Raw genomic sequence first — 26,391 nt, 5'->3', positions numbered from 1 at the left:
TGGTTTTTTAAAAATTAGTGGTTTTGTTTTCTTTGGGTAAATACCCAGTAGTGGAATTACTGGATCATACGGTATTTCTGTTTTTAATTTTTTGATTTTTTAAGAAAGATTTTTGAACTTTCCCCCATTGTATATTTTTGCCTCCTTTGCTATTGATTGAGCACATAAATGTGGATTCATTTCTGGGCTCTCTATTCTGTTCCACTGAACTATGTGTCTATTTTATTTCAGTACCATACTGTTTTGATTACTACGGCTTTGTAGTATATCTTAAAATCTGGGACTGTGATACCTTAAGCTTTGTTCTTTCTCAAGTTTGCTTTGGCTATTTGGGTCTTTTGTGGTTCAGTACAAATTCTAAGATTATTTGTTCTAGTTTTTTGAAAAATGTTGTTGGTATGTTGATAAGGATTGTATTGAATCCATAGATTGCTTTGGGTAGTATGGACATTTAACAATATTATTTTTTCCAATCCACGAGCATGGAATATCTTGCCATTTGTGTCACCTTCAATTTTTTTCATCAATGTTTTATTGTTTTCAGAGTACAGGTCTTTCACCTCCTTGGCTAAGTTTTTTCCTAGGTATTTTATTCTTTTTGGTGTAACTGTAAATGAAATTGTTTTCTTAATTTTTGTTTCTGCTATTTTGTTATCAGTATATAGAAATGCAACCAACTTCTGTGTATTAACTCTATACCCTGCAACTCTACTGAATTCATTTGTGGTTTTAATTTGTTTTGGTGGAGGGGTGCCTGGGTGGCACAACGGTTAAGCGTCTGCCTTCGGCTCAGGGCGTGATCCCGGCGTTCTGGGATCGAGCCCCACATCAGGCTCCTCCGCTATGAGCCTGCTTCTTCCTCTCCCACTCCCCCTGCTTGTGTTCCCTCTCTCGCTGGCTGTCTCTCTGTCAAATAAATAAATAAAATCTTTAAAAAAATAATAATAATAATAATTTGTTTTGGTGGAGTCTTTAGGATTTTCTATGTTTACTATCATGTTATCTGCAAATAGTGACAGTTTAACTTTTTCCTTACCAATTTGGATGCCTTTTATTTCTTTTTCTTGTCTGATTGCTGTGGCTAGGACTTCTAGTAGTATGTTGAATAAAAGTGGCAACAGTGGATTTCTTTGTCTTGTTCCCGATCTTAGAGGAAAAGCTCTGTTTTCCACCAGTGAGTATGATGTTAGCTGTGGGTTTTTCATATGTGGTCTTTATTATGCTATGTTCCCTCTAAGCCCACTTTGTTGAGAGTTTTTGTCATGAATGGCTGTTGAATTTTGTCAAATGCCTTTTCTGTGTCGTTTGAGATGATCATGTGACTCTCATCCTTTGTTTTATTAATGTGGTGTCTCATGTTGATTGATTTATGAATATTAAACAATCCCTGAATTCCCAGAATAAATCCCATGTGATCATGGTGAATGATCCTTTTAATGTATTGTTGAATGTAGTTTGCTAGTTATTTTGTTGAGGATTTTTGCATCCATGTTCATCAGGGATATGGGCCTGTTGTTGTCTTTTTTGTAGTGTGTCTATCTGGTTTTGGTGTCAGGGTAATGCCTGCTGCATAGAATGTATTTGGAAGCTTTCCTTCCCCTTCTATTTTCTGGAATCATTTGAGGAGAATAGTTTTAACTCTTTTTTAAATGTTTGATAGAATTCACTTGTGAAGCCACCTGGTCCTAGACTTTTATTTGTTGGGAGTGTTTGAGTGTTGAGTGTTGGGAGTAATCAGTGATTACTGATTCAAATTTGTTACTGGGAATGGATCTATTGAGTAATAATGCCTGTTTTTGACATAAAGGGCAATTCATACAGTGAGCATTGTGCGGTCATTTGAAAGAATGAGGCAGGACTATAGGGGCTATAATATTCATAAGATATTTTGAAAACAAAAAGTCAAGCTGCAGAATAGTGTATAAGGTATGTTCCCATTTTTATTAAAAAGCAAATGACAACCCATAAAATATATGGGTGAATATTTATGTACACAGAAGAAAAATGTCTAAAAGGATACACATCAACCTATGAAAGGTGATAACCTCTGGGGAATGGAATGAGGCAGGAAAATGGGGAACTTCCACTTTGTTACTTTCTACAGGTCTATAGTTTGGGTTTTTTTTTAACATACAATTTTTTGAATATGTAATATATAGGTTAAAAAAAATTAAAGCGGGGGGGGCTGCCTGGGTGGCTCAGTTGGTTAAGCAGCCGACTCTTGCTTTTGACTCCAGTCACGATCTCGAGGTCGTGAGAGGCAGAGTCCAGCTTTGTGCTCAGTGCAGAGTCTGCTTAAGGGTCTCTCTTCCTCTCTCACTTCCTCAGCCCCTCCCCAACCCATCCCCAACTCTCATGCATTCTTTCTCAAATAAAATAGTCTTTAAAAAAAAAATTAAAGGGTATGCAGTAAAGTCTCCTTTCTACCCTCTTTTCAGTCCCACCCGTAGGCAGAGGCCATCATTGGTCTTCTGGCCCCTCTCAGAGGCCTGTGATGCAGACACTAATGAGAACGCATATATTCTTAGTTCCCCTGTTCCCCACCACACCCATACAAGAAAGTAAAATCATCCCAGTTGGGAATGATGGGTATCATTTTTTAGAGTTTTTTGTTATAATGTGTCATCACGTAGTATTTTGATTATGAGGTTTCATGGCAGCTTTCTTTCGGTTTCTTGCCTTGGGGCTCATTGAGCTTCCTGGATCTGTGCATTTATAGTTTTCAGTAAACTTGAAAAAATTTCACCCATTATTTCTTCAAATATATTTTCTCCACTCCCTGCACTCCTTCAAGGACTGCCAATTACACACACATTTTCCTCTCAAGAACCTTAGAACACCTGTACTATTATTATCTTCACCTTGCAGGTAAGAAAATGAAGGCATATGGGAAGTAAGTAAGTGGACTTGCCCCAGAGCACCCCTGTGAGTGTGGACAGTTCAGGATTGGAACCCCGGTCCACCCCAGCATCTGGGCTCTCGCTGCTTGGCCTTACTGCCATCATCACATCTTCAGCAGTGAGAGGCCACAGCTTACCTTTCTTGCTCTAGGGCTGGGCTGCAGAAAGGCTGGTCATAAACTTTCCTGTAGATACTGGGCAGCTCAAGCATCCTCGCAATTTGAATGTTGCACACGGGATCATCCACTTTATCTACCAAGCCAAGGGGGAAAATACGCCATAGAAATTACAATGAGATCAGCTCTCTTCTATGTCCAAATTGCTGCTAGGCACCCAGTGGGTCTCCTTCCCTATGGGTGCCCAAGGATCATACATCCTAGATGCACGAAATGCTTCCCAGCCATCCTTTGAGAGGGAATGCAATGCCCTCAGGATCACAGGCTAGTCCAGCAACAGTTTGGAACCAGGGGAAGCACATTTGTTTATTCACTCATCTGTTACAATGGCAAACAACAGGAGCCATCCGTGGGATTTCCAAATAAAATCAGCCAGAGTCCTTCAAAACGTATCACTCAGAGGATGTGGGACTATCGCATTTCCGATAAGCTGTTTTCCTTCAAAGTTAACGGAGTCAGTGGTGTTCAAGAAATCTCCATCATTTTAAAGAATATGAACACTGAGCCCTAAATGGAGTGACGCTTAGAACTTCAAAGTACTTTAAACTCTGATGTGGCCCAAATAAATCTGCCAGATATATATAAGAAATCATTTGTTTTCTTCCCCAATTTCTAGTTACTGCTCTTCAAAATAAAGAAATGCTGCTTTTCTGGGGCGCCTGGGTGGCGTAGTCGTTAAAGCGTCTGCCTTCGGCTCAGGGCGTGATCCCGGCGTACCGGGATCGAGTCCCACATCAGGCTCCTCCGCTATGAGCCTGCTTCTTCCTCTCCCACTCCCCCTGCTGTGTTCCCTCTCTCGCTGGCTGTCTCTCTGTCACATAAATAAATAAAAAAAATCTTAAAAAAAAAAAAAAAAAAAAAAGAAATGCTGCTTTTCTAAAAAAAGCCTGTTATGAAATAAAATTTCACCCAGTAAAGAGTTACATCTTCTTATCTGAACTTTTTCGCCGTCTGACTTTTAGCTAACCCAGAGTTTACTGGACACACACCCAGAATAACCACCAATTTGGCAGAGATAACTTATGCTTACAATAAGTAGTGACACGAATCTCCCGTTCTTCTCTGTATGTGTGGACATAACCTCTGATCTGGACAATGTCCCCGATTTCTATCTTCGTCTTCTGCTCGATGGTCTCTTGCAGCTTCTTAAGCTGTGAGGTTAAGTTCAGCTCCCCTAGAACTGGAGCAGCTGTAGTTGCTAGGGCCAGGAGAGAAGAGACAAAGGCGTAACAGTCACTGCACCACATGCGTGAGACAGTTCTGGGGTGAGACCAACATAAGACATCGATTCGTTCTACTTCTGATCAGCTGCTCCACTGCACGAAGCCTGACACCCATCTGAAATCCTCTGCTGAATAGAAGCCATTAGCTGTAATTATTCAAAAGTAGGTTGAAGGGAATGGAGTCTAGGAGGCCTGATAACCCAAGTGAGAAAGTTCTGGCAGGGCTCCAACATGTTCTCCCCTGCCCCTGCATTGCCAGTGCATTCAAAGGGTTCTACGTGGTCCCGAGCCGAATTCTGTAGTTCAACTGGGTTTCCTGGCAAAGGCTCTCAACAGCCCTTTGAAGTGTCCTTGCAGGAAGACAGGTCTGGCATAGGACAAAAGGGGACCTAGATCTCCATATGCAGTTCTGTTTATGAGGAAGGTGAATGTGCCTCGGGCTGATTTCCCACCTAGGTACTCAACACCCTAATCTCTCACCTCTCTCTTTGCTGGGTAACTGGGGTAATCTCTCTCTCTCTCTCTCACATACACATACACACACACACACACACACACACACACACTCTCATACCACTTAAAACTATAAGCTTAAGAAACTTTATGGTGAAAATAACCCAATGCACATTCAATTCTAAATAATTTCAAATTGTATTAGTTAAATAGTAAGAAGCACAGCCGTGAATATTCAGGTGCTATACGTGCTATGCTAAGAACTCAAATGCATTAGCCTGTCTAATCCTCACAACTACACCTACGTATCATTAGCCCCATTTTATACAGGAGGACATTGAGTCACAGAGAGGTCAAGCAACTTGCACAGAGTAAAACAACCAGCTAGCAACAAAGCTGGAGTTTGAACCCAGCGCCCTCCTACTGACTCTTCATTCTCTGCTGCCTGCCCCATGAGCAGACTCGTATTTTCCAGTTAACAGCTAGTGTGTGTAAACTACGAAATGTTCTGATTGTCTGCCTGGCCCAAGTTCAGATACACACCAGTCTCCACAGAATCTATACAATGCGAGCATTTTAAATAATCGTGGGGCGCTGCCATGTTAATACGCCAGTTTGTCGAGCTGGTCTCATTACATATCCCGCTCTCCCCCCTTTTTGCAATTTTTTATTTTGGCTTTAATCACCTGCACTGGATGGGGCTTAGAGGTCAGCGCTTGGGTAATGGAGTCAGACAGACCGGGCTGAAATCTCCACTCACCTCCTACCAGCTCTGCAACCATGGGCAGGCTGTTCACCTCACTGCGCCAGGATCTCCTCAACTACGAAATGGGGGGAACAAGAGAGTCCGCCTCACACACAGAGTTAAGTTAACCCTCACATCAGAGGATGTGGAGAAAGGGGATCCCTCCTACATTGTTGGTGGGAATGCAAGTTGGTACAGCCACTCTGGAAAACAGTGTGGAGGTCCCTTAAAAAGTTAAAAATTGAGCTACCCTATGACCTAGCCATTGCACTACTGGGTGTTTACCCCAAAGATACTGACGTAGTGAAGAGAAGGGCCATATGCACCCCAATGTTCATAGCAGCATTGTCCACAATAGCTAAATCGTGGAAGGAGCCGAGATGCCCTTCAACAGATGACTGGATTAAGAAGTTGTGGTCCATATATACAATGGAATATTACTCAGCTATCAGAAAGAACGAATTCTCAACATTTGCTGCAACATGGACAGCACTGGAGGAGATAATGCTAAAGTGAAATAAGTCAAGCAGAGAAAGACAATTATCATATGATTTCTCTCATCTATGGAACATAAGAACTAGGATGATCGGTAGGGGAAGAAAGGGATAAAGAAAGGGGGGGTAATCAGAAGGGGGAATGAAACATGAGAGACTATGGACTCTGGGAAACAAACTGAGGGCCTCAGAGGGGAGGGGGGTGGGGGAATGGGATAGACCGGTGATGGGTAGTAAGGAGGGCACGTATTGCATGGTGCACTGGGTGTTATACACAACTAATGAATCATCGAGCCTTACATCGGAAACCGGGGATGTACTGTATGTATGGTGACTAACATAATATAAAAAATCATTTAAAAAGAAAAAAAAAAAGTTAACCGTCACATCATGAGCTCGGCACCGTGTCAGAGCCACAGCAAATGTTCCGTAAATGTCAGCTATTTCTAAAAGTGAATAATGAAGCCCTCTAGACAAAATTATTGTGCTTTCCTTGGGGGTCTTTTGTTGGGAATTACTGGACAGAAGAGTAGAAACCAGTTTATAGTTCATTACACATTGTCAGAATGTTTGCCAGAAAGAAACAATCAAGCTGTCCTCCTTTTACAAGGCGTCAGCCGCGAGGAGCGCACGCCTGGAGCTCCCACGCCGGCCTCGGCCCCTTGGATGTTTAGCACCTTCAGAAATACGTAATGATTCCGCGTCCTGTTATATTTGCTTTTAAACTGCCAGGCACGCTCTGTGTTTTTATATAAGAAGATCTGCTCTCTGTATTTCTTTATGTATGAGAAATCATCCTATGCATTTTCTGTATCCTTCATGTCTTTTGCATACTTTATGTTAACTTCTAAAAAATTTTTAGGGAAGCTTTATCAGTTCTGCTAATTACACGCCCCCCCCATCCCACTGCTTTTCTGATTATTGGATTTCATTTTACCACATGAAAGTGTGAAAAAATGTTTCGTCTCTCCCATTGTCACTGAGGATAGTTTTTGGAGCTTTCACAGCGAGGGACTCGTCAGAGTGTAACACATACGGCCCCATATGCTGCGATAAAGACAAAACTGCACGTTCCTTGGGTTGTGCCATGTAAGCTGGAGGATCCGGTCACGGTCATCTCTCTCACAAAGACTGTTATCTACCTGAGCCAACAACGTTTGGTAAATGCTGATGTATTTCCGCTCTTGTTTTATTTCTGGTTTGTCATACACTTAGTGTTCCTATAATGAGGGAACAAATCTCTCTATTAGCCTATGGACCACACTGTCTTTTAATCTAATACAACCTGGATGACTGTGGCTTTGTAACGTGCGGAGGCACTGCTTCCCTTTTCCCACATCCACTCTATCTACCAAGGGAAACTGCAACCCAGGGAGCGCAGAGCAGTCTGTGTGTCCTGTAACCAACACGAGGGAATCTAGATACCATCGGCACTCACGGGACTCCGCTTACCGGCCTTCTTCAGAAAATACCCAAGTATTACTTTTAAAAGGTTATTCCACCTGTGTTGCTGTCCCCTCAAGCCATCTTGTACTTAGGCTGAATTTAAAACACGTCCAAACACGTGCTTCCTACAGCACTGCTGAAAGGCTCGGGCTGGTGGCCGGCCTGAGAATGAGGCTCAGCTTGCACGGAAAGGGTGAGCCATGCTGCCCAAAGAACAGCTCAGGCTCTGTAATTTAGTGAATCTAATGAGATGGCTGGAGCCTGACAGAATTTCATTTTAAGTAGCCTATTCCACGCTGGAAGATAAACTCCCACTACAGTTCTAGTATCAAGGGCCAAGCTTTCTTAACTTTTATCATAAGCTAGTCCAAATGGTACACTCAACAGGACATTTATAGGAGTTAATAGCATATTCTTCTATACCTTAACGGACTGGAACATGATTTTGACTCAGACTAAATTTTGTTTAAAAAAAATTAGTCTTCGTTGGCCACGTTCCAGTAATAATGAAGGCAATTAAATGAAAAGGAGAGAATGGGATAGTCGGGACTAATTTAAAAATATCACTTCATATGTAACACGATTAGAATAATTTTCGGGCTTTTTCCTTGTATTCTTACCCTCTCTTTTTATTCTCAAAGCAATTTCCAATGAAGGCTACCCACTGTGACTGCTCATCTATTCATCTACTTACAAATATTTTAAAAATCTCACTCTCAGTATTAGTAGCTATTTTATCTAAAAAATTACTAAATATAAGAGTTATACAATATTCCTGATGTCATTCTTTAAAAAAAATTGATTTTGAAAATTGAAACAATGTCTGAAACAGGAGTCTGCAAGCTACAGCCCACGGGCCAAATCCACCCACAACCTGTTTTGTCAATAAAGTTTTACTTCACTGTATGTACAGTGTGTGGCTGCTTCTGTTAGTTAAGGTACAGACCGTAGAGCCCACAAAGCAGAAAACATTTACTATCCGACCCTGTACAGAAAAAGTCCACTGCTCCGGGGCCTGAAACAAGTACATATATTCAAACGACACCCTCTGATTGAAGGTTTTGATGACACAGAAACCATAAATCTGCAAACTGATTTTAATACCCTGGACACAAATATATGAAAATTCAAGTATCTGATTGTCTTACAGGTTTATTTCTTGCTTCTGAAACAGCTGCATAAAAACCTGCTGTCTCTCTTAATTTTTTTTTAATCTACAAAGCATCCTAGGCAAAGCAGTGCCAATGATTAAGATGCTCCCAAATTAGGAAATGGAATACTGAAGATATAGGAAACTGACAGCTAAGTTCTACATGTAAATAGGTCCGAAAATTAAGCCAAGGAGCATTCCACTGGTCAGGACAGTTAAAGTCAGAAGCTGAGCTTCTGGCAGGCAGTGGCAAAGAGGAAAGACACCGTGTACCACCCAAGGAGACAGATACCAGATGTTAGCTATAACAGCAGGCAGTATTTCATGAACGACCCCAGGGTGTACAGCACTGTGCTGTGTATGCCATAAAACAGAAACTCAAGGTCCCAGTTGCTGTAGCTTCTCTAGAACCAAAAATGATCACCGGTACTACCCAATATATGTATATTTTTTACTATGAACTTAACTTAAAAAACTGCCTAAGAACTATTAAAATATACTCAAGGAATTCCAAATGCTGTTTCAGTTATAATCAATGTGTTCAATATACAATTTTAAAGTTTCTTTTCAGGGCACCTGAGTGGCTCAGTCGGTTACACATCTGCCTTCGGCTCAGGTCATGATCCCAGGGTCCTGGGATCGAGTCCCGCATCAGGCTCCCTGCTCAGAGGGGAGTCTGCTTCTCCCTCTGCCCCTCCCCCTGCTCATGCGCTCTCTCACTCTCTCGCTCACACTCTCTCTTTCTCGAATAAACAAATAAAATCTTTAAAAAAAAATGAAGTTTCTTTTCAGTTTATATTAATCAATGGTTAACTTCAAAGGAATCCTATTTTACCTTCTCATCAATCTTAGAATTTCTGGTATTTTTGAGATTTCAGAAAATCTGGATCGTGGCAGCACAGAAGTTAGTGGCACCCACCTAAAAGGAAAAATCTCCAGAACCTTCTTTGGTCGGGGATATGCCTGAGCAAGGGGATTCTGACCTCACCGGCAATTAGGCTAAAACATCCCGACTTCTGTAACAACCGCCACGGTAAAAACGAAATGCTCTAACTCCCAGCCACCTAGTCACGCTCCTGCAGGCTTAGGAGGAAGTGAGCCGTAGAAAGATGGGAGAAAGAAACACAACTAGGTCTCCCACGACATCAGTCTGCGGAAGAGCCAGAGCTCTGGCTATGGTGCCTCAGGTAGATGAACAGAATTTACCAGCGCATGAATATGAAAATTCAGCCCTACAGCTGTTCTGACAATCCTCCTTGAGTGAAAACCATCGGTGAGCTGAAAAGTAAAGGAGTGTGTCCAATGAAAGTACCTGATGAAGACTCGGCATCGTTCGACTTTTTCCAGCAGATGCAGTTTATGACTCCGGTGCCGTCATCCACTGCAAGAGAAGCATAAAAGGGCAGAGGAGAGATTTGGGCATGGCTAGTGAATTAGCAGGTCGTCACTGCATTCAGCCATACCCCAAAATGACATTTTTCAAGAGCCTGGTTGGGCAAATCCCTCAGAAAACTCTCCTCCTGGGGCGCCTGGGTGGCACAGTGGTTAAGCGTCTGCCTTCGGCTCAGGGCGTGATCCCGGCGTTATGGGATCGAGCCCCACATCAGGCTCCTCTGCTGTGAGCCTGCTTCTTCCTCTCCCACTCCCCCTGCTTGTGTTCCCTCTCTCGCTGGCTGTCTCTATCTCTGTTGAATAAATAAATAAAATCTTAAAAAAAAAAAAAAAAGAAAACTCTCCTCCTATTTTTAGAAGTATCCTCTCCCGGTACACAGACGGGGACTGCTTGTCTGCACAGGTCGCTGTAAAATGCTGAGCCTCACGGAAAGGTAGCCAACATCTCACTTGCCTTGCCTCGAGGGTACTGATGATTCTTGCCCACGCCTCACCTAAAAATGGTGTCCTCGGGAAGTGAAGTACAAAAATCTCAATGAATGCTAACATACAAAATCGGCCTTGCTCTCCCACCCTGAAGCAAGTGCGCGCTGACACAGCCCGTGGTGAGAGGACTCGGAGGGCCACCTTCTCTCACCATCTGCTCTCTCACTAGTTCGATGACTCCCCAAGACAAAGCACCCCGAATTTCCTGACCCGCACGTCTCTTTGTGAATGAGCTTCTGCCCAGTCCTTAACACTGCAGGGGACGTAAGGAAAGCCAAATATACTGCAGAAGAGCAGTTTTATTTTCATAATGGAAAATAATTATATCTTGATCACTAAATCAATTGGCTTATTTTATCCCTAGTGCCACACACACACACACACACACACACACACACACAGAACTCCCATTGCACTTGGATTTATAACTGCAGAGGCATTGGAGATGTTTGCTATGAGAGGTGTTTTCTCTTTGTCTAATTTCTGAAAAACTCAAAAAAGAGATCAGTGGGCTTAATGATTTTTTTAAAAAATCATCAGCGAGACTGTTGCAAATGTACACATGATATAGAACGTAAGGCAAATTTTTTTATTGCTGGTTACTGTGTTGAAAGCAGAAGCCAAGAAGAACATTTCTTATACTAAATAAATTCTGGATGTATTTTATGAAATGTAAAACAGGTAAACTTAAAAAGATGAGAAGAAAATATGGTAAATACTTTTGAACCTTGTGCTTATAGCTGATAGGAAAAGACCTCTTTAAGCAGACCTGAAAATCAGAACTCATTTTTAAAAGTCTGATACAGATGACCAACTAAAAATTAATACCGCATAGCAATTTTCCAAATGATAGGGCTAGTGTCTTAATATATAAGAAGCTCATACAGTTGGTTAAGCGGCCGACTCTTGATTTCAGCTCAGGTCATGATCTCAGGGTCATGAGATGGAGCCCCGTGTCTGCACTCAGCACGGAGTCTTCTTGAGATTCTCTCTCTCCCTCTGCCCCTCCCCCTTTCAAATCAATCAATCAATCAATCAATCAATAAGGAGCTCATACAAATGAATAAAGAAAAGGGAGAAAAAATGGCAAGGAAAAAGAATACATAATTTATGGAAGACATAAAAATGGCCAAATAAACATGTGTCAGCACACTAAATTCACTAGTTACCAGAGAAAGAGCAAACTTAAATAATTCTTCGACTATTAGAATGACAAATTATTAAAAATACTGATACCCTCATATGCTGTTAGTGGGAGTGTAAATTCATGTCAAATTTCTAAATAGCAAGTTTGGAAACATGTGTTGAATTTTAAAATGTATATATCCTTTGACTTAGCGATTACTTCTAGAAATTTATCCTGAAGAGAAAAACAGAATACACACAGAGATTTATCCGTCTTGTATAAGGCTGTTTGTTGCAACACTGTTTATAATACTGTCAGTTGGAGATAATCTAAATGCTTATAAATAAGGAATTGGTTAAATAAATTACAATGGCATACCATATGAGAATAAAAAATTGTAAAGAAGATTTATGTTCTTTGCTGTTAAAAGATATTCATGCCTCATTTTAAAAAAGAAATCTTATATATAATCTAATTTATGTAAAATGTTAAATAGTGTATTTTGACAGAAATGATTTTAAGACATTGAAACGATAATAGCAGGTTTTTTTTGAGTGTTGGAAAGGAACTCCATGCTGAATGTACATGCTGACTGTGAGCTTCATTTCGGAAATATTAAGAGAAAGAAATATGCGTAATAGTATAAGGAAATTAGATCTATCTGTATTTCTTCAATATTAGGAACAAGTGAAAAATATTAGGAGGAATGTTCCCCCAAACACTGACATTGTTTTTAACTTACTTATAGGCTTCACATGACTTTAATGTACTTCAGTAAAATTTTCTCTAGTTTTAAGTTTTATTTTATAAAGAGTGTCATTTTAAAGTAAATCAATAAGGACATTCTCAGTTAAAAAACTGTATGACACTCCAGGCACACCATTTCTCTGGCCAGTGTAAAATCTTGATTTATCCCATAAAGTAAAAAGTACGAGCACATGAACATTTGTTCTAGAAAATGTGAAGACACTGACGGGAGCCTCCCAGGATTCTAGGTCTGAGCTTGAGCTGATGCCAAGTGCTCTGAGTGCTCCGGGCACGGCCGCCAAAGCCTCGGACTTTCTGGTCTGTAACGTCTCCTGGCAGGTGCTGTGTCCCGGCAGCCTGAGGTCTGGCTGCTGGAAAGCCCTGGAAGGGGAGCATCCTTGCAGAGCAGCACAACATACTCCCCAGTTGGGCAGCACTGCCTGGGCCATTGGCCCTTTGTTTCAGCCATGGAATGAGTCAGTGGGAACAGGAAACACCCCCCAGGACAGGACTGTGGTGAGTCAGGTGGAGCAGGACTCAGGACAGCAAGGAGTGGCTGCCTGGCAGGTGGCCCAGGAGCCAAGCTGGCCCTGAAGATGGAAGGGAGGGTGCAGCTCTCCCTTGAACAGGCCTCACAAGAACTGAAGTTCTTTCTACCTTCAATGACTCCAACCTTCAGATGCTTTTTGTTTTCCCACTGCCCACAGATGTGTCCTGTTCTTTTAACATCCACCCTAAAGAGAACATTTACTGGGGAAGAGTCAGACCTATCTCCTTAATCTTTTTAGAATGGGAAAATGGGTTAAGTGAAGCCCCTTTAGGTCACAGGTACAATAACTGGCCTGGTTTTAGGGCCAGGATGAACATCCTCAAACAGCCTCTTTCAGGGGTGCCTGGGTGGCTCAGTCGGTTGGACATCTGCCTTCAACTCAGGTCATGGTCCTGGGATCCTGGGACTGAGCCCCACAATGGGCTCCCTGCTCAGCGGGGAGCCTGCTTCTTCCTCTCCACCCCCATCCCCTGCTCAGGCCCTCTCGCATTCCCTAATAAATAAATAAAATCTTAAAAAAAAAAAAAAAAAAGAACAGCCTCTTTCATGTGACCTAAAAAATCAAAAACCAGATGGGCTCTGGGCTCCTCTGCACCCGACAGACAGCTGCATCTTCCAGTGCAGTGCCGTCGCACCCCTGAGACACAATGGGCAAGGTCAGAGTAAACGGATTTGGCCGTATTGGGTACCTGGTCACCAGGACCGCTTTTAACTCTGGCAAAGTAGATGTTGTCACCATCAACGACCCCTTCGTTGACCTCAACAACATGGTCTATACACTCCAGTATGATTCCACCATGGCAAATTCAATGGCACAGTCAAGGCCGAGAATGGGAAACTTGTCATCAATGGAGAGCCCATCTCCACCTTCCAGGAGTGAGATCTCGCCAACATCAAATGGGGTGATGTGGTGCTGCATCCGTAGTGGAGTCCACTGGGGTCCTCACCACCATGGAGAAGGCTGGGGCTGAGCTGGAGTGTGGGATCAAGAGGCTCATCATCTCTGCCCCTTGTGCTGATGCCCCATGTTAGTGATGGGCGTGAACCATGAGAAGTATGACAATTCCCTCAAGATTGTCACCAATGCCTCATGCACCACCCACGGCTTGGCCCCCCTGGCCAAGGTCATCCAACTCGGGCACTATGGAGGGGCTCATGACCACGGTCCATGCCGTCACTGCCACCCAGAAGACCACAGACAGCCAGTCTGGGAAGCTGTGGTGCGATGGCTGAAGGGCCGCCCAGGACACCATCCCTCCTTCTCCTGGTGCTGCCAAGGCTCTAAGCAAGGTTATCTCCGAGCTGAATAAGAAGCTCACTGGCACGTCCTTCCATGTCCCCACCCCCAACGTGTCAGTCGTGGATCTGACCTGCCGCCTGAAGAAAGCTGCCAAATGTGACGACATCAAGAAGGTAGTGAAGCAGGCATCAGAGGGTCCCCTCAAGGGCACCCTGGGCTACACGGAGGACCAAGTGGTCTCCTGTGACTTTAACAGTGACACCCACCCTCCCGCCTTCAATGATGGGGCTGGCATTGCCCTCAATGACCACTCTGTCAAGCTCATTTCCTGGTACAATAATCAGTTTGGCTACAGCAACCGGGTGGTGAGCCTTATGGTCCACATGGCCTCCAAGGAGTTAAAAGCCCCTGGACCACCAGCGTCAGTGAGAGCAAGAGGAAGAGAGAGGCCCTCAGCTGCTGGGGAGTCCTTGCCCCAACCCATCCCCTAACATACTGAGACTCTCCCGACCTCTACTGAGTTTTCGTCCCAGAACCCCTGAGCAGGGGAGGGGATTGGGGAGTCCTACTTTGTCATGTACCATCAATAAAATCTATTGTCCTCAGCCAAAAAAAAAAAAAAAAAAAAAACCCAAAACAGACAAAGTTGATTTTTGGTGCGGGGGTGCGTGGTGAGGTGACGCGAGAGAGAGAAATCAAACTGAGTTATACAGAGACTACGCAGCACGGTGGACGCGGTAAATGGATTGGGCCTGTCAGCCTCTATCAGTGGAACCTTGAGCAAGTGACTGAGCCTTATTTTCCTCATCTACAAAATGGAAAGAAAATTTGTGCTATTTCAAAACATCGGGGGGAGAACAACACTAAATCACACGTGTAAAAGAGCTGTGTAACCTGCAATTGCTATGTCATCACTGGTATTTGGAGAGAAGTGCCTTGCTATACTACAGAAAACGTACATGCCCGCAGCTGCGTGTGCCGCAAGCAACCGTGAGCACTTCGTGAGCCGTCTGCAGAAAAACGGAACCAATACCTTTGGTAAAATAAAACAGAGAAGAGATCCAGTACGGGGATGCCTGACAAGAGGATCTATTTCAGAGTTTAAAAAAATATATGCTGGGGAAAAGAAGGTGGCATGAGAAACCTCCCCGCTCACACGTTATTTCATAAGCACGAGACGACCGTCTTCGGGAAAGTGAATACGTCTCGAAGAAACGCCAGGACACGGCATCTATGCTACACCTTATCCATCACGCGCAAACTGCCAGTGGAATGTTCTTTGTCCCCTAGCTCAACCGCCTTCTATCTTCCCAAGAGTAGAGCAAGAACACAAATCCAAGGCAACACAACAGAAAGCAACACCGCCAATTACAGCGAAGGTCTGGAATCCAAAGTTAAGCTTCCCAGGAAATATCTAGCTTGACCTCTGAACTGCAGAGACGCTGGGAGCTGCACGAGGCAATAGATTAAAATGCTTACATTAAACTCCATAATGAAAAAATCAAGACCCACCACACTAATTGCTGGCGTCCAAACTACAGAAATCCTGTATTTAGTCTGTATCGTCATGAGGGAAGGGAAATTTTGTGATAATGGACATTCACCCGAGTACCAAAAGGCTTTTTAAAAATACTGTCTGGATTTAAATCTTATCAATTATTTTTCATACCTCCCTGTCTTCTTAAAGAGTCTTATTTAACATTAATCTGGCCTTTTTATTTTTAAAGGTATCAATATAAACATCTGCTACCATCCATTGCTATTTATAGCTACGCCCTCAGGTATCAGGTGACTGTCCCTGATCAACCAGAGATCCTAGACGGTCACATTTTAATTCTTCTACCTCCTAACTCCCCATCAGCGGTCACTGGACAGTATTCTTCAGTGTCATTCCTACCTTTTGCCTCATTTTACACTCAGTCCACGTCGGTGGCTCCAAGGGGCTCCTAATAAAGAACAAGTGCATGGGCTCTGTGAGAGTCCCCCGCGGCTCTGAAAGGCTGGGGTTGCTTCAAATGCAATGTTCAGCTAAGTGAGGTCCTTCCACATAAACTCGATGTCAGGCACAACTGTTCTTACCTCCATAACTGTAGAAAGCATCTTTTTCTCTCCTTCCAATTACAGTTCCCAAGATCTCGACCTGCTTTATTGGATGTCCATTGTAAAAAAATACACCTGAAATTAAAAAGAAAGAAAGAAAGAAAGAAAGAAAGAAAGAAAGAAAGAAAGAAAGAAAGAAAGAAAGAAAGAAAGAAAGAAAGAAAAGAATTAGTCCTTGACAAATGACAAGCCCCAGGAAGTTCAGATATCTTTTCCTTAAGGGTCCGCAGTAGAAAGTTTGGCTTTAAGGAAGCTTGTCCTAATGCAGAAAAGAGAAAACCAAAGTTGCCCAACTAGATTTGGTTAATCTTCTTTCCACTTGTGAAAATGAAATGTGCCTCCTTGTGGACCTCTCACAATGGGCCTGAAAACAGTCATCAGATTATGAGACCAAATCTATCTTGAGGGACTGCAAAAGGAAAGAGAGGAAATCATAAGAAAGGTTCCTTTGCCTTTTTTTTTTTTTTACTAGCGCTTTTCTAGGAAGCCAGTCATCATTTCTATGAATTAGCAGTGATTTTTTTTTTTTAAGGAGAAGATAATTAGGTTACAAAATGCTGCTCTTCAGAGCCAGAGGATTATAACTCAAAAACTTCTCTCTTTTTTTAAAAAAAGATTTATTTATTTACTTATTTATTTGAGAGACAGGGAGAGAGAGCACGTGTGTATGCATGCACAAGTGAATGGGGGGGCAGAGGGAGAGAATCTTCAAGCAGACTCCCCTCAGAGTGTGGAGCCTGATGCCAGGCTCGATCCCACGACCCATGAGATCATGACTTGAGCCGAAACCAAAAGTCAAGTCGGACACTAAACCAACAGAGCCACCCAGGTGCATCTCAAACTTCTTTTTTTTAAAACAATTTTCAAAACCCAGAGGACGGATACCAGCAGGCAGGTTCCTGCCAAAGGAGAAACCTGAGAGGATAGACCTTACATTAACCCAGAGGCCTGTTTTGGACCTGGGAAGGGACACAGACAGAGGGACTCCTGGCTGCAGTCCCTGATTCCAACCAACCCCAGGTCTCAGTGCTGTCCTGGCCCCGTGCAGAGCTTCCCGTCGCGGTCCCCCAACATCCTGACCCTTTTGGCTTAAGATGCTTGCATGTGCATCTAAAAATCTTCTCCAGCCTGTTTTCTTTCCCCCATGATGGCCAAATTCTTTACTTGCATAAAGAGGCTATACCTGTTTAAGTGGCAATTTCCTTTTTAAATAAAGATCTGACCTGTAAACAAACATTCATCAGCACAGACATCTGGCCACCTCCTCCCTCCCCACCAAGCCTGGTCAGAGCCTCTCTTCTCCACATCTGTGGGGTTGGGGGGGGTGGGACAGACCTGTGGCCTGAGCCCTGATGCCCTTCGAAACCCCTAGACTGGCCTCTGCTGATGGCTCTCTTGTATCCCATCTGGATAGAGGGCCTGGGGACGACTCACTCATGGAGAGTCCTAAAGGATGGATAAGGAGGCTCTGAGCCTCAGTCAGCTGGAGATTCTAGGAGAGTGAGATATGGTTGGAAGGAACAAAATGGTGGCAAATTAAGCCTAAAGAAGGGCCCTCTCCCTGGTGGGGCATCCTTCTAAAGATGACTTGGTGGATTAGAGACCACACACAGGGTAACCGTGGGGGCCATGAGCTGAAATGGCAGGGCCACATAAGGGAAGGAGCCGGAGTCACTGTGTTATCCCCGAAGAAGTGTCACCCCCTTCCAGGAACACAGGTTGAGTGGGGACAAACTGGCTCCACAGAAAATCCAGGCAATGTTAAGAGCAGGACAGTTCCAATTGACTTCACCTGAGTTCTTAAGATTGATATCCAGGTCCCTTAGTTACTACCTTTGGTGAAACCCTTGGGGCCTTTGCCCCCACCTGCCTGCACTGACCAAACACAAAGAGAAAAGGGCTACATCGGAGGGAGAGCCCTGCAGGATGGCCGCAGGCAAGCTCAGATTTCCCAGCGGCAGAAAGAAGTCTAAATCGGGAGAATGAGCCTCTCCTAGGGATGTGGGCATGGAGTCCTCTGCCGAAGTGTTCCCCGGCGCCGTGCCCTGACACACTTGTGTGCAGAGAAGAGCTACGGCATGGCACTGTTTTGGGTCAGCTATAGGGTCAGAGAGGCTTGGAGTGGTCTGAGCTCCAGGCTGTTCTCTGGCTGCAGCCAGCCCTTTCTGCTTCCCCAAATGCACTGCACAGGTAATAACACTTTCTTCTTGTGCACTGAGCAAAGTTAGAGAGAACTGTTTTCTAGAACCTGACTGGCCTTTCCCTACCCCATCTCAACGGATAGTTTGTCCTGGTTGCCAGGCATTTGTTGGCATTTGAGACAGAGCACTCCACAAGGTTCCATGTGGTCTGTTGTGGTCCCCCAGGACATTAGTGGTAGGAAGCAGAACTGTGGAGGCCTCCAGGCCCGCTGGAGAGCCCACTGCCTATAGCCCTGAAAAGTCTTCCCAGATGGTCCTGGAGCCACTACGGGGCACTCTGCCGGTGACGTCTGGAAACTCGAGAATCTCGGGACTCCGGGTCTCCATGGGACAGCCTGGTGTGTGCTGCTATGGTGGTTTTTATAGTAAAGAGCCAACACACTTTGAGAAGGGGAAAAGAGCTAGCCAAAAGGTGTTGTGCCTGGGTTGAAGCATACGAAAAAGGTGTTAAGAAGACAGGACTAGGGGCGCCTGGGTGGTTCAGTCGTTAAGCGTCTGCCTTCAGCTCAGGGTGTGACCCCGGCGTTACGGGATCGAGCCCCACGTCAGGCTCCTCCGCTGGGAGCCTGCTTCTTCCTCTCCCACTCCCCCTGCTTGTGCTCCCTCTCTCGCTGGCTGTCTCTCTCTGTCAAATAAATAAATAAGATCTTTAAAAAAAAAAAAAAAGAAGACAGGACTAATGACACAAGCCAGTGAGGTCCTCAAGTCCCCTGCGAAGGAGGCCAATCCTCCAACGCTACAAACCGGTCGGGCCACTCGGTAAAAACCTGAACGGGTCTTCACGTGAGGACACCACAGACTTTCTCAAAAAAAGCACAGAAAAGGGAGCCCCCTAAACTTTTATCTTCTAGACCGACAATGGCTCGCCTTCAAGGACAGACAGAGTCACTCAGAGATGCAAAAAATCCTTCCAATCTCAAGGGGATTGATGCAGAAAACACCTCAAAAGTGTCTCTGAACAATGGAGAACAAATTCAGAAGGGAAGAACACATGGGTTGAATCAAAACATTCAGAGAAAATCAACTGAGGCGAAAACACACTGCTTGGGGATCGAGAAGACACGTGTTCACGTGTAGGGAAACACGAAGGACACAAATCAGAAGTGCAAAAGTCGAGCAGATGCGGAAGGCATGGACAAGAACTGGACAGGACCACTTCTTCCTATCAACACAAGATTCTCCTCTACGACGAAAGAGCTGAAAAAAGTTGGATGGCGGTTCTGTTGACTGCAAGAAAGCTCCGGAAGCAAAGAACAGAAAATAACCCGAACAACAGATACTGGCTGATGGGGAGTTCAAGTTGCACCCTTCCCCACGTGGTCCTTCTGTTCCTGCTGCCTTCATTCCACAGCAGGAATTCCAAAGCAGCCCCCAGAGGCCCAAACATACCAGCGGATCCCTGGACCATCAGGTCCCCAGGAAGGAGGAGGGTCATGCGGGGAGGGTTCAGGGACCCGGGGTCACGAAGGCAGGTTTGACTCAGCTTTCAGGGAAGCCCATCCCCGAACAGCCACCACCATGGCAAGACATTCGCCTGGTTTCTCTCTTTTAAAAGTACTTTTGATTTATCTCTTTTCAGTCTGCCATTATTTAATGGATGTCCAATAGTATTCAGATGCCTAAGACACTATTTTTAATATAATTTTTATGAATACAGTATTTCCACTTCATCAGACCCTTTAGAATTAAAATAAATTATCGTATTTTGATTTAAACAACAGATTCACTATTTATCTCATTATTAAAGTCTGACACGGATATTTAGAATAATAAAGACTATTTCTGTATGCTACAAAAAAAATAAATAAAGCAAAAAAGACCCCCAAACTGGGGCACCTGGGTGGCTCAGTTGGTTAAGCAGCCAACTCTTCATTTCAGCTCAGGTCATGCACTCATGGATGGTAAGATCGTAGGGCTCCGTGCTCAGCCAGGAGTCTACTTGAAGATTTTCTCCCTCAACCCCTCCCTCAAGTCACTCTCTCTCTCAAAAATAAAGAAATCTTAAAAAACAAACAAACAAAACCTATAAACACCACCACCACCACAAACTTCGTAATATTTTTTTCATAATTTTTTTTTATTGGTTTAACACTAAATTTGCAGATTAATTTAGAGAAGTTGACATTTTGCAACCATTTCGCATGGCAATTCTGACGGACGGCGAATACAGAGAGTAAGGACAAATTTCACGTTAAGGGCACAGTCTCCCACAAAATTGCTTTCCTCACTCACCAGCCCTAACTTGGGACATTCTCAGGCCACCCACCCTTCTGACCAACTGGCTACAACTTCAGGGGGTCCTGTAACTCTCTCAGCTTTGGTGATTTGTTAGAATGGGACACAACTCAGGAAGGTACCAGACTTATGACTGTAGTTTTATAATGAAGGGTACAAATCAGGACTCACTAACTAAGAGATGCATCGGACAAGGTCTGGAAGAGTCCAAGCACAAAGCTTCTGTACCCACAGAACACATCACCCTCCTGACAAATCAATGTATGATCACCAACCAGGAAAATTCACCTGAGCCTCGGTGTCCAGTTTTTATTCGGGTTTCATTATGCAGACATGATCGCATTGCTGGCCACATGACAACGCCAGCTCCAGCTCCCCTCCTTTCCCAAGGGGTTGGGCTGATGTCACCTGGCTGGGAATCCTAGTCCTCTAATCACTTGGCTGTTCTTTCAGGCATGGACAACCCCTATCCTCAAACCGAACCAAAAATAACAATGAAAACAACACAGAAATGAAAACCCAGACTAGGGGAATTTCCCACCCACCTACAGAATAATCTCAAGAGGACCACTCTTGTGAAATTATGGTTGGTGTCTGCTTCAAGTATGATGTTTCATTTTAAAAACTATTGGAGTCGGCAGTTAGTTAGGTTTTTAACAGCATGCCTGGGTCATGGCTAGCTATCTGGGGAAGTCAGAGGCCGGTGCTGGCAGCTCTCCAAAAACAAAGCCGTTAAGAAGCTGGATCAAACCAGACAGGCTCAAGACAAAGAAGACCAAACACCTGGGCCAAGTAAGGGAGAAAAGGCACAAAATACCCCGCTCCTCAAAAAAAATCCCTCCCCAAGTAGTAAATATTCCACCCCCTAATTAACAACAAGAGCCCAAAACCCAGGGTGCAGCTCTCCCTGGAGCTCGCCTGCTGTCACATCTCGAGAGTGTACTCTTACTGTATTTTATTTTATTTAAATTCAATTAACATATAGTGTATTGTTAGTTTCAGAGGTTGAGTTCAGTGATCCATCAGCTGTCTATAACACCCAGTGCTCATTACATCACGTGCCCTCCTTAATGCCCATCGCCCACTTACCCCATCCCTCCAAACCACCTTCCCTCCAGCAACCCTCAGTTTGACTCCTAAAGTTAAGAGTATCTTATGGTTTGTCTCTCTGTCAAGAGTGTACTCTCAACTTTAATAAACTTTCCGATTTGCACTGCTCAACCCTTGTGTCTAGTCTCTCCTTGAATTATTTCTTGCAATGAGACTAAGAGCCTCTGGCAACATCCCTGGGAAGGGCTGGGTGGAGGCCTCAGGGTCAGGAGTCTCCCCCAGTCAACCCGGCAACAAAATCACAACTGAGAACAGTATTACCAGTGACATAGCGAAGACCATCAGGATCCATTTTCCTTGGTCTGCTGTTAATACGTCATGAAGTCCTTCACCCACAGGAAGAGTTAAGCCCCTATCATGCCCTGATATTTCCTTGAGCACCTCCATAAGACCTTTCTTTCAAATGCAAGGCTGGCATTTGGTGTGAGTTACTTTCTTCCTGAGATGAGCTATGAAGAATACCAGCCTATTCTGGAAAATGGACAACTGTGGGGGAGGACGGCTGCCTTCCAAGAAAAAACCAAAAAACCAAACAGACCATTTCCAACAATAATTAGGAAACCAAGGTGTGGTATGAAAAATCTACACAAAAGGCTTTAGAATAAGGTCATCCAAATATATTTGTACATAGGACTGGAAACACACAAAGCATCCTCTCATTAATACTGTGCATACTTGAGCTGCTTGACTGACTCACAGCTTGCTATTCATTCAAAAACAGCAGAGTTTAACATAGCACAGTAAACATGTGAAGATCCTACACGGCTCCGTGAATTATTTAAATCTACCCCAAGTTATATTTGTGATGTTTTTAGGTATGAAGAACTTGTCTTTAGTAACCACCACTAAAAAAAAAAAAAAAAAAAAAAAGTGATTTCTTTAACTTTACATTTATAATCCTTTGCTGCTCCAATTACTATTTTTTTGAGGGCCCACCACATGCCAGGCACTGGAATCGTGTAGATGAAAAAGGCGTATAACGTCTTTCCTCCCAGGGAGTTTATATTACTTGGTTCTGATTAACTGAAAACAAAAAAAGACCCCACAAGAAAATGAGGCCTGGTTAATCCCCATTTTTACAAAGAAGACACCCAAGCTTCGCAGGTGAGTCACAGGCCCAGGCCGGTACCAGGCACTGTTAGGAAAGGGAATGATGCCTAGAGATGTCTGGTCCAGTGAGCTTTCCACCAAGAGCTGTCCCAGAGAAAAACAACTGAGCATGTTAAAATATGAAAGACCTCAATAACAGATTTAAAAAAAAGAAAATCCTGGGTACAAAGGTTACTTCCCCAAGCATTTATTTTAAAAAATAAAAATAAGACTTAGACTTTTTAACTTGCACAGAAATGTATTCATTCGCGAGTCCAGGCTGGGTTATTTTCAGAGCCTGCAGCAGGGAAGGCTCTCCTGAGAGCCACTACCCAGCTTCCCGCAGCTTCGGGGAAAGAAGGATGAGGAGCCCGCGCAGCACTGGGCCATCCTCCAGGCCCACCAGCCACATACCTGGTACCTGGCGGGACTCCTTCAAGTCCAGGATATCCCCGATGTAGAGTTTTGCAAAGGCTAGAAACACAGGATCCAAACCCCACAAGAGGGAAGGGGTCTCTTCTTCACACTGGCTGGATTCGGGCTGCATCGGGAGGCTGGGGTTTGGCTTGCAGCCAACCCTCAAAGGTTCTGCGTCACTGAGTCGAGGATCTAGATGTGAGACAAAAAAACAAACGAAACAGAACAAAACCAGGATGCAAGGCTTTAAAGTTGTGAAATCGGCATGGCCCCGAAGCTGCTCCCGGGCGGCTATGGAGAACTCCGGGAGGGGTAAAAGCCGGGGTCCGGGGCCTGGCAAATTCACGCCATGGGGCCTAAAGCAAAAAGGCATCCCTCGGGCGAGGGCCTGTGCGTTCCTTATGGCTCTCCCTCTGGAATCTCCTCTGCCCCACGGGAGTGTTTCTCCTTCCCCCCAAGGACCAACTTCAAAACGGCTAAATGCTAACTTTTCACCTTGGGGAGCTACGTCCATACAGGCGCACCCTGAAACCGCTTTGGTGGGCGGGGTCGGGGGAGGAATGGGCGCCCTCGTGGCCAAACACACGGCGGTCAGAGTGGGTGGGTCTGTGCGTCGCTCGGCCCCGGCACCTTCCGGTCTGGGGATGAGCCTGAGGAAAGGAGGAAAACGGAAACGAAAAGCAGACCCGCTCGAAGCCCCTCCCGCCGCGCTCCCGCCGCGCTCCCGCCGCCAGCCCCCGGCCCCCAGGAGCGCGCAGGCTCGGCCCTTCTGCGCGCTCAAGGGCCGCGGGCGCCACGGCCCCGCCCGGCGCTAGCGCGCGGGGCCCGGGGCCGCCTCCGGAGATGCAGCGGGGGCCAGCCTCCGCTCCTGGCCCGCCACCGACCCACCTCTCCCGGCCCAGGCCTTCTCCCCCCCCGGCGGCCGGCGCCTCGCCACGGCTCCGCCCCGCCGCACCGCCCCAGCCCAGCGAGGCCCCGCCCCGAGCTCTCTGGCAGGTGGCGGCGAGGCCGTCCCGCGTCCGTGTGGCTCCAGCCGGGCTTCGGTCCCTCCAGCCGCCGGGCCTTCGGGGCCTTCCGCTGGAGCACAGAGCCCAACTCTCAGGCCTGGGACCTGACTCGGCAATTGCTGATGCGCAAACCCCATCCTCCAAGTCTCCCTTTTACCCTGTCCCCCGCTAGTGGTAGGATGCTGAGTCAGGACCCCCAAGAGGTTGGGAATGGTTCTTGGGGGGGGGTTGGTTCCTGATATGTTAAATGAACAAATAAAAAACGCAATACCAAGAGCAGGATTACCCTGTGGCATATTTTAAATGTTTATTTACACTTGGTGAGTGATCTGCTTAACACACACACACACACACACACACACACACGCACATTGGGATTCTACAGTCTCACTTGGAGATAATGTCAGTATCTAAATGTGAGCCCTTGAGTGAATGTGAGGACTTGGCTCTGCCCAAGGCTAGCCCTACAAGATTATGACAATAAATTTGGTCTTCTTTCCTCTTATTCCATCTATACTCTGGAATGTTGTACACTTAAGAATTTTGGAAAACTGGCATGCTGGTAAATCATGGCTACCTTGATGGTTCTTTCCCCAGTGGTCCTAATTTAAAGTGAGAAAAGATAGCCACATTCCACTCCCATAAATAAATAAATAAATAAATAAATAAATAAATAAGCTATATCATGACATTACTCAAAGTGGCAAGAGTTCTTTCTAATTCACAGGGACTCTAAAATGGAAGGAGGAGTAGAGGTCATTCTGGAGGCCATTCCCTGGGGGAGGCAGGTAGTGGCCAAAGAGATAATTACTAAACTATTTAGCAGAGAAGAAACTTCAAGCAGCTGGAATGGAAAATGTGTATCATTAGAACAATGACATTTAATTACATCCCTGACCACTGAAGAAGCTGAAAAACAGAATCCTTGGCAAAGTACAGCATTGCCCATATTCTACTGCAATGAACAGTTGTTTCTGTGGAGCTTAAGATTCAATTGAGAGAAGATACGTTTTTAATAGGAGCGAGGCTCTCTTCGAGGAAGCACATCCAGTTGGACACCCAGAAGGATGGGTGCTTCTGGCTGACTTTTCAGATGAGGAGAGACAGGTTGGGTGACATTTTCCTGATTGTGCACATATGCTCCAGGGTGGAACCCAAGAAGAAAATCACTACTGTGTGTACTCAGAGCCTGAGACTTCAGGAGTGACTCCCGTGGTTCACTCAGGGGTAGAGCGCTAGTGATAAGAGCCCTTGGGGACTCCAAGCTTACTAACAGCCTTGGGGAGGGCCATACCCGGTGGGGTAAGCAGAGCAGACTGCCCCTGAAATCATCTTTTACAATGAAGGTTGGACTCCTTGGAGACCAGGGTTGTTTCTTTTGATCTGAGCTCAAAACTTGAACTAGCAGATTGCAACTGAAACCCAAGGTGAGATGTGGGACAGAATTTCCAGATGGCAGAAGAATCTAGAGGAGTTCGGGAGGACTTTCTCCTGCTATTTTCATCAGGATAGACTCCAGATTCTCCAGTCCACTGCCTAGAGATGTGCAAAGGGATTTCTGAGATCATAAACAGTGCAGGGCCCTTCAGCTTGGGACTCCACTACACGGCAAAGCAGATATTTCAAAACCCAATAGTCAATGCTTCGTGCTGGGAACCTTTCTTATGGAACCTGCAGGGGCACTTCTCAGTGTGAAATAATGCTTGGTTTAACAAGCACTTTTGACAGGCTAGACAGTTTTTTTCCTAGAAAGTTAAGATTTTAGCAAATTCTTCTGGAAATTGAGAGAATCGAACAGCATATCTCTTACCTCAAAGTTCAAACTATCTTGCCTTAACCATTTTGACATATTACTGGTAGAATGGAGTCTGTCCACTTGTATATTGGGTTCGGTTTTCTGTCTGAAGTTTATAATAAACAATTTTCAACATTAAAAACATTTTTTTAAAGATTTTATTTATTTATTTGTAAGAGAGAGAGAAAGCGCAAGAAGGGGGAGTGGCAAGCAGAGGGAGAAGAAGTCTCTGCACTGAGCTGGGAGCCTGATGTGGGACTTGATCCCAGGACCTTGGAATCATGACCTGAGCCGAAGGCAGACGCTTCA

The 26,391-nt window shown here is 44.8% G+C and overlaps 1 protein-coding gene and 1 pseudogene across 5 annotated transcripts in view; one reads left to right on the top strand and one right to left on the bottom strand.

The window, feature by feature from the left end:
* STN1 (STN1 subunit of CST complex) overlaps positions 1 to 24,186 on the bottom strand; it is a 44,351-nt gene extending 20,165 nt beyond the window's left edge. Inside the window, exons 1-7 of one of the 5 annotated variants that reach the window (XM_045803042.2) lie at positions 24,169 to 24,186; positions 23,776 to 23,930; positions 23,278 to 23,472; positions 16,208 to 16,303; positions 9,900 to 9,968; positions 4,107 to 4,274; positions 3,038 to 3,152 (exon numbers count right to left, since the gene is read on the bottom strand). In XM_045803042.2, coding sequence (XP_045658998.2) covers positions 3,038 to 3,152; positions 4,107 to 4,274; positions 9,900 to 9,968; positions 16,208 to 16,303; positions 23,278 to 23,472; positions 23,776 to 23,794 — 662 coding nt within the window. In that variant the 5' untranslated portion in view covers positions 23,795 to 23,930; positions 24,169 to 24,186. The other 4 variants (XM_087862733.1, XM_045803043.2, XM_045803044.2 and 1 more) reach the window with 4 other exon arrangements.
* On the top strand, positions 13,536 to 14,619 carry LOC148109769 (glyceraldehyde-3-phosphate dehydrogenase pseudogene; annotated as a pseudogene).
* Positions 24,187 to 26,391: the final 2,205 nt, after the last annotated feature.

The sequence above is a fragment of the Ursus americanus genome, chromosome 6 (genome assembly GCF_024610735.1).
Source record: "Ursus americanus isolate L20-20 chromosome 6, mUrsAme1.1.p, whole genome shotgun sequence".
Taxonomy (NCBI): domain Eukaryota; kingdom Metazoa; phylum Chordata; class Mammalia; order Carnivora; family Ursidae; genus Ursus; species Ursus americanus.
This window is presented reverse-complemented; position numbering and strand designations above follow the sequence as displayed.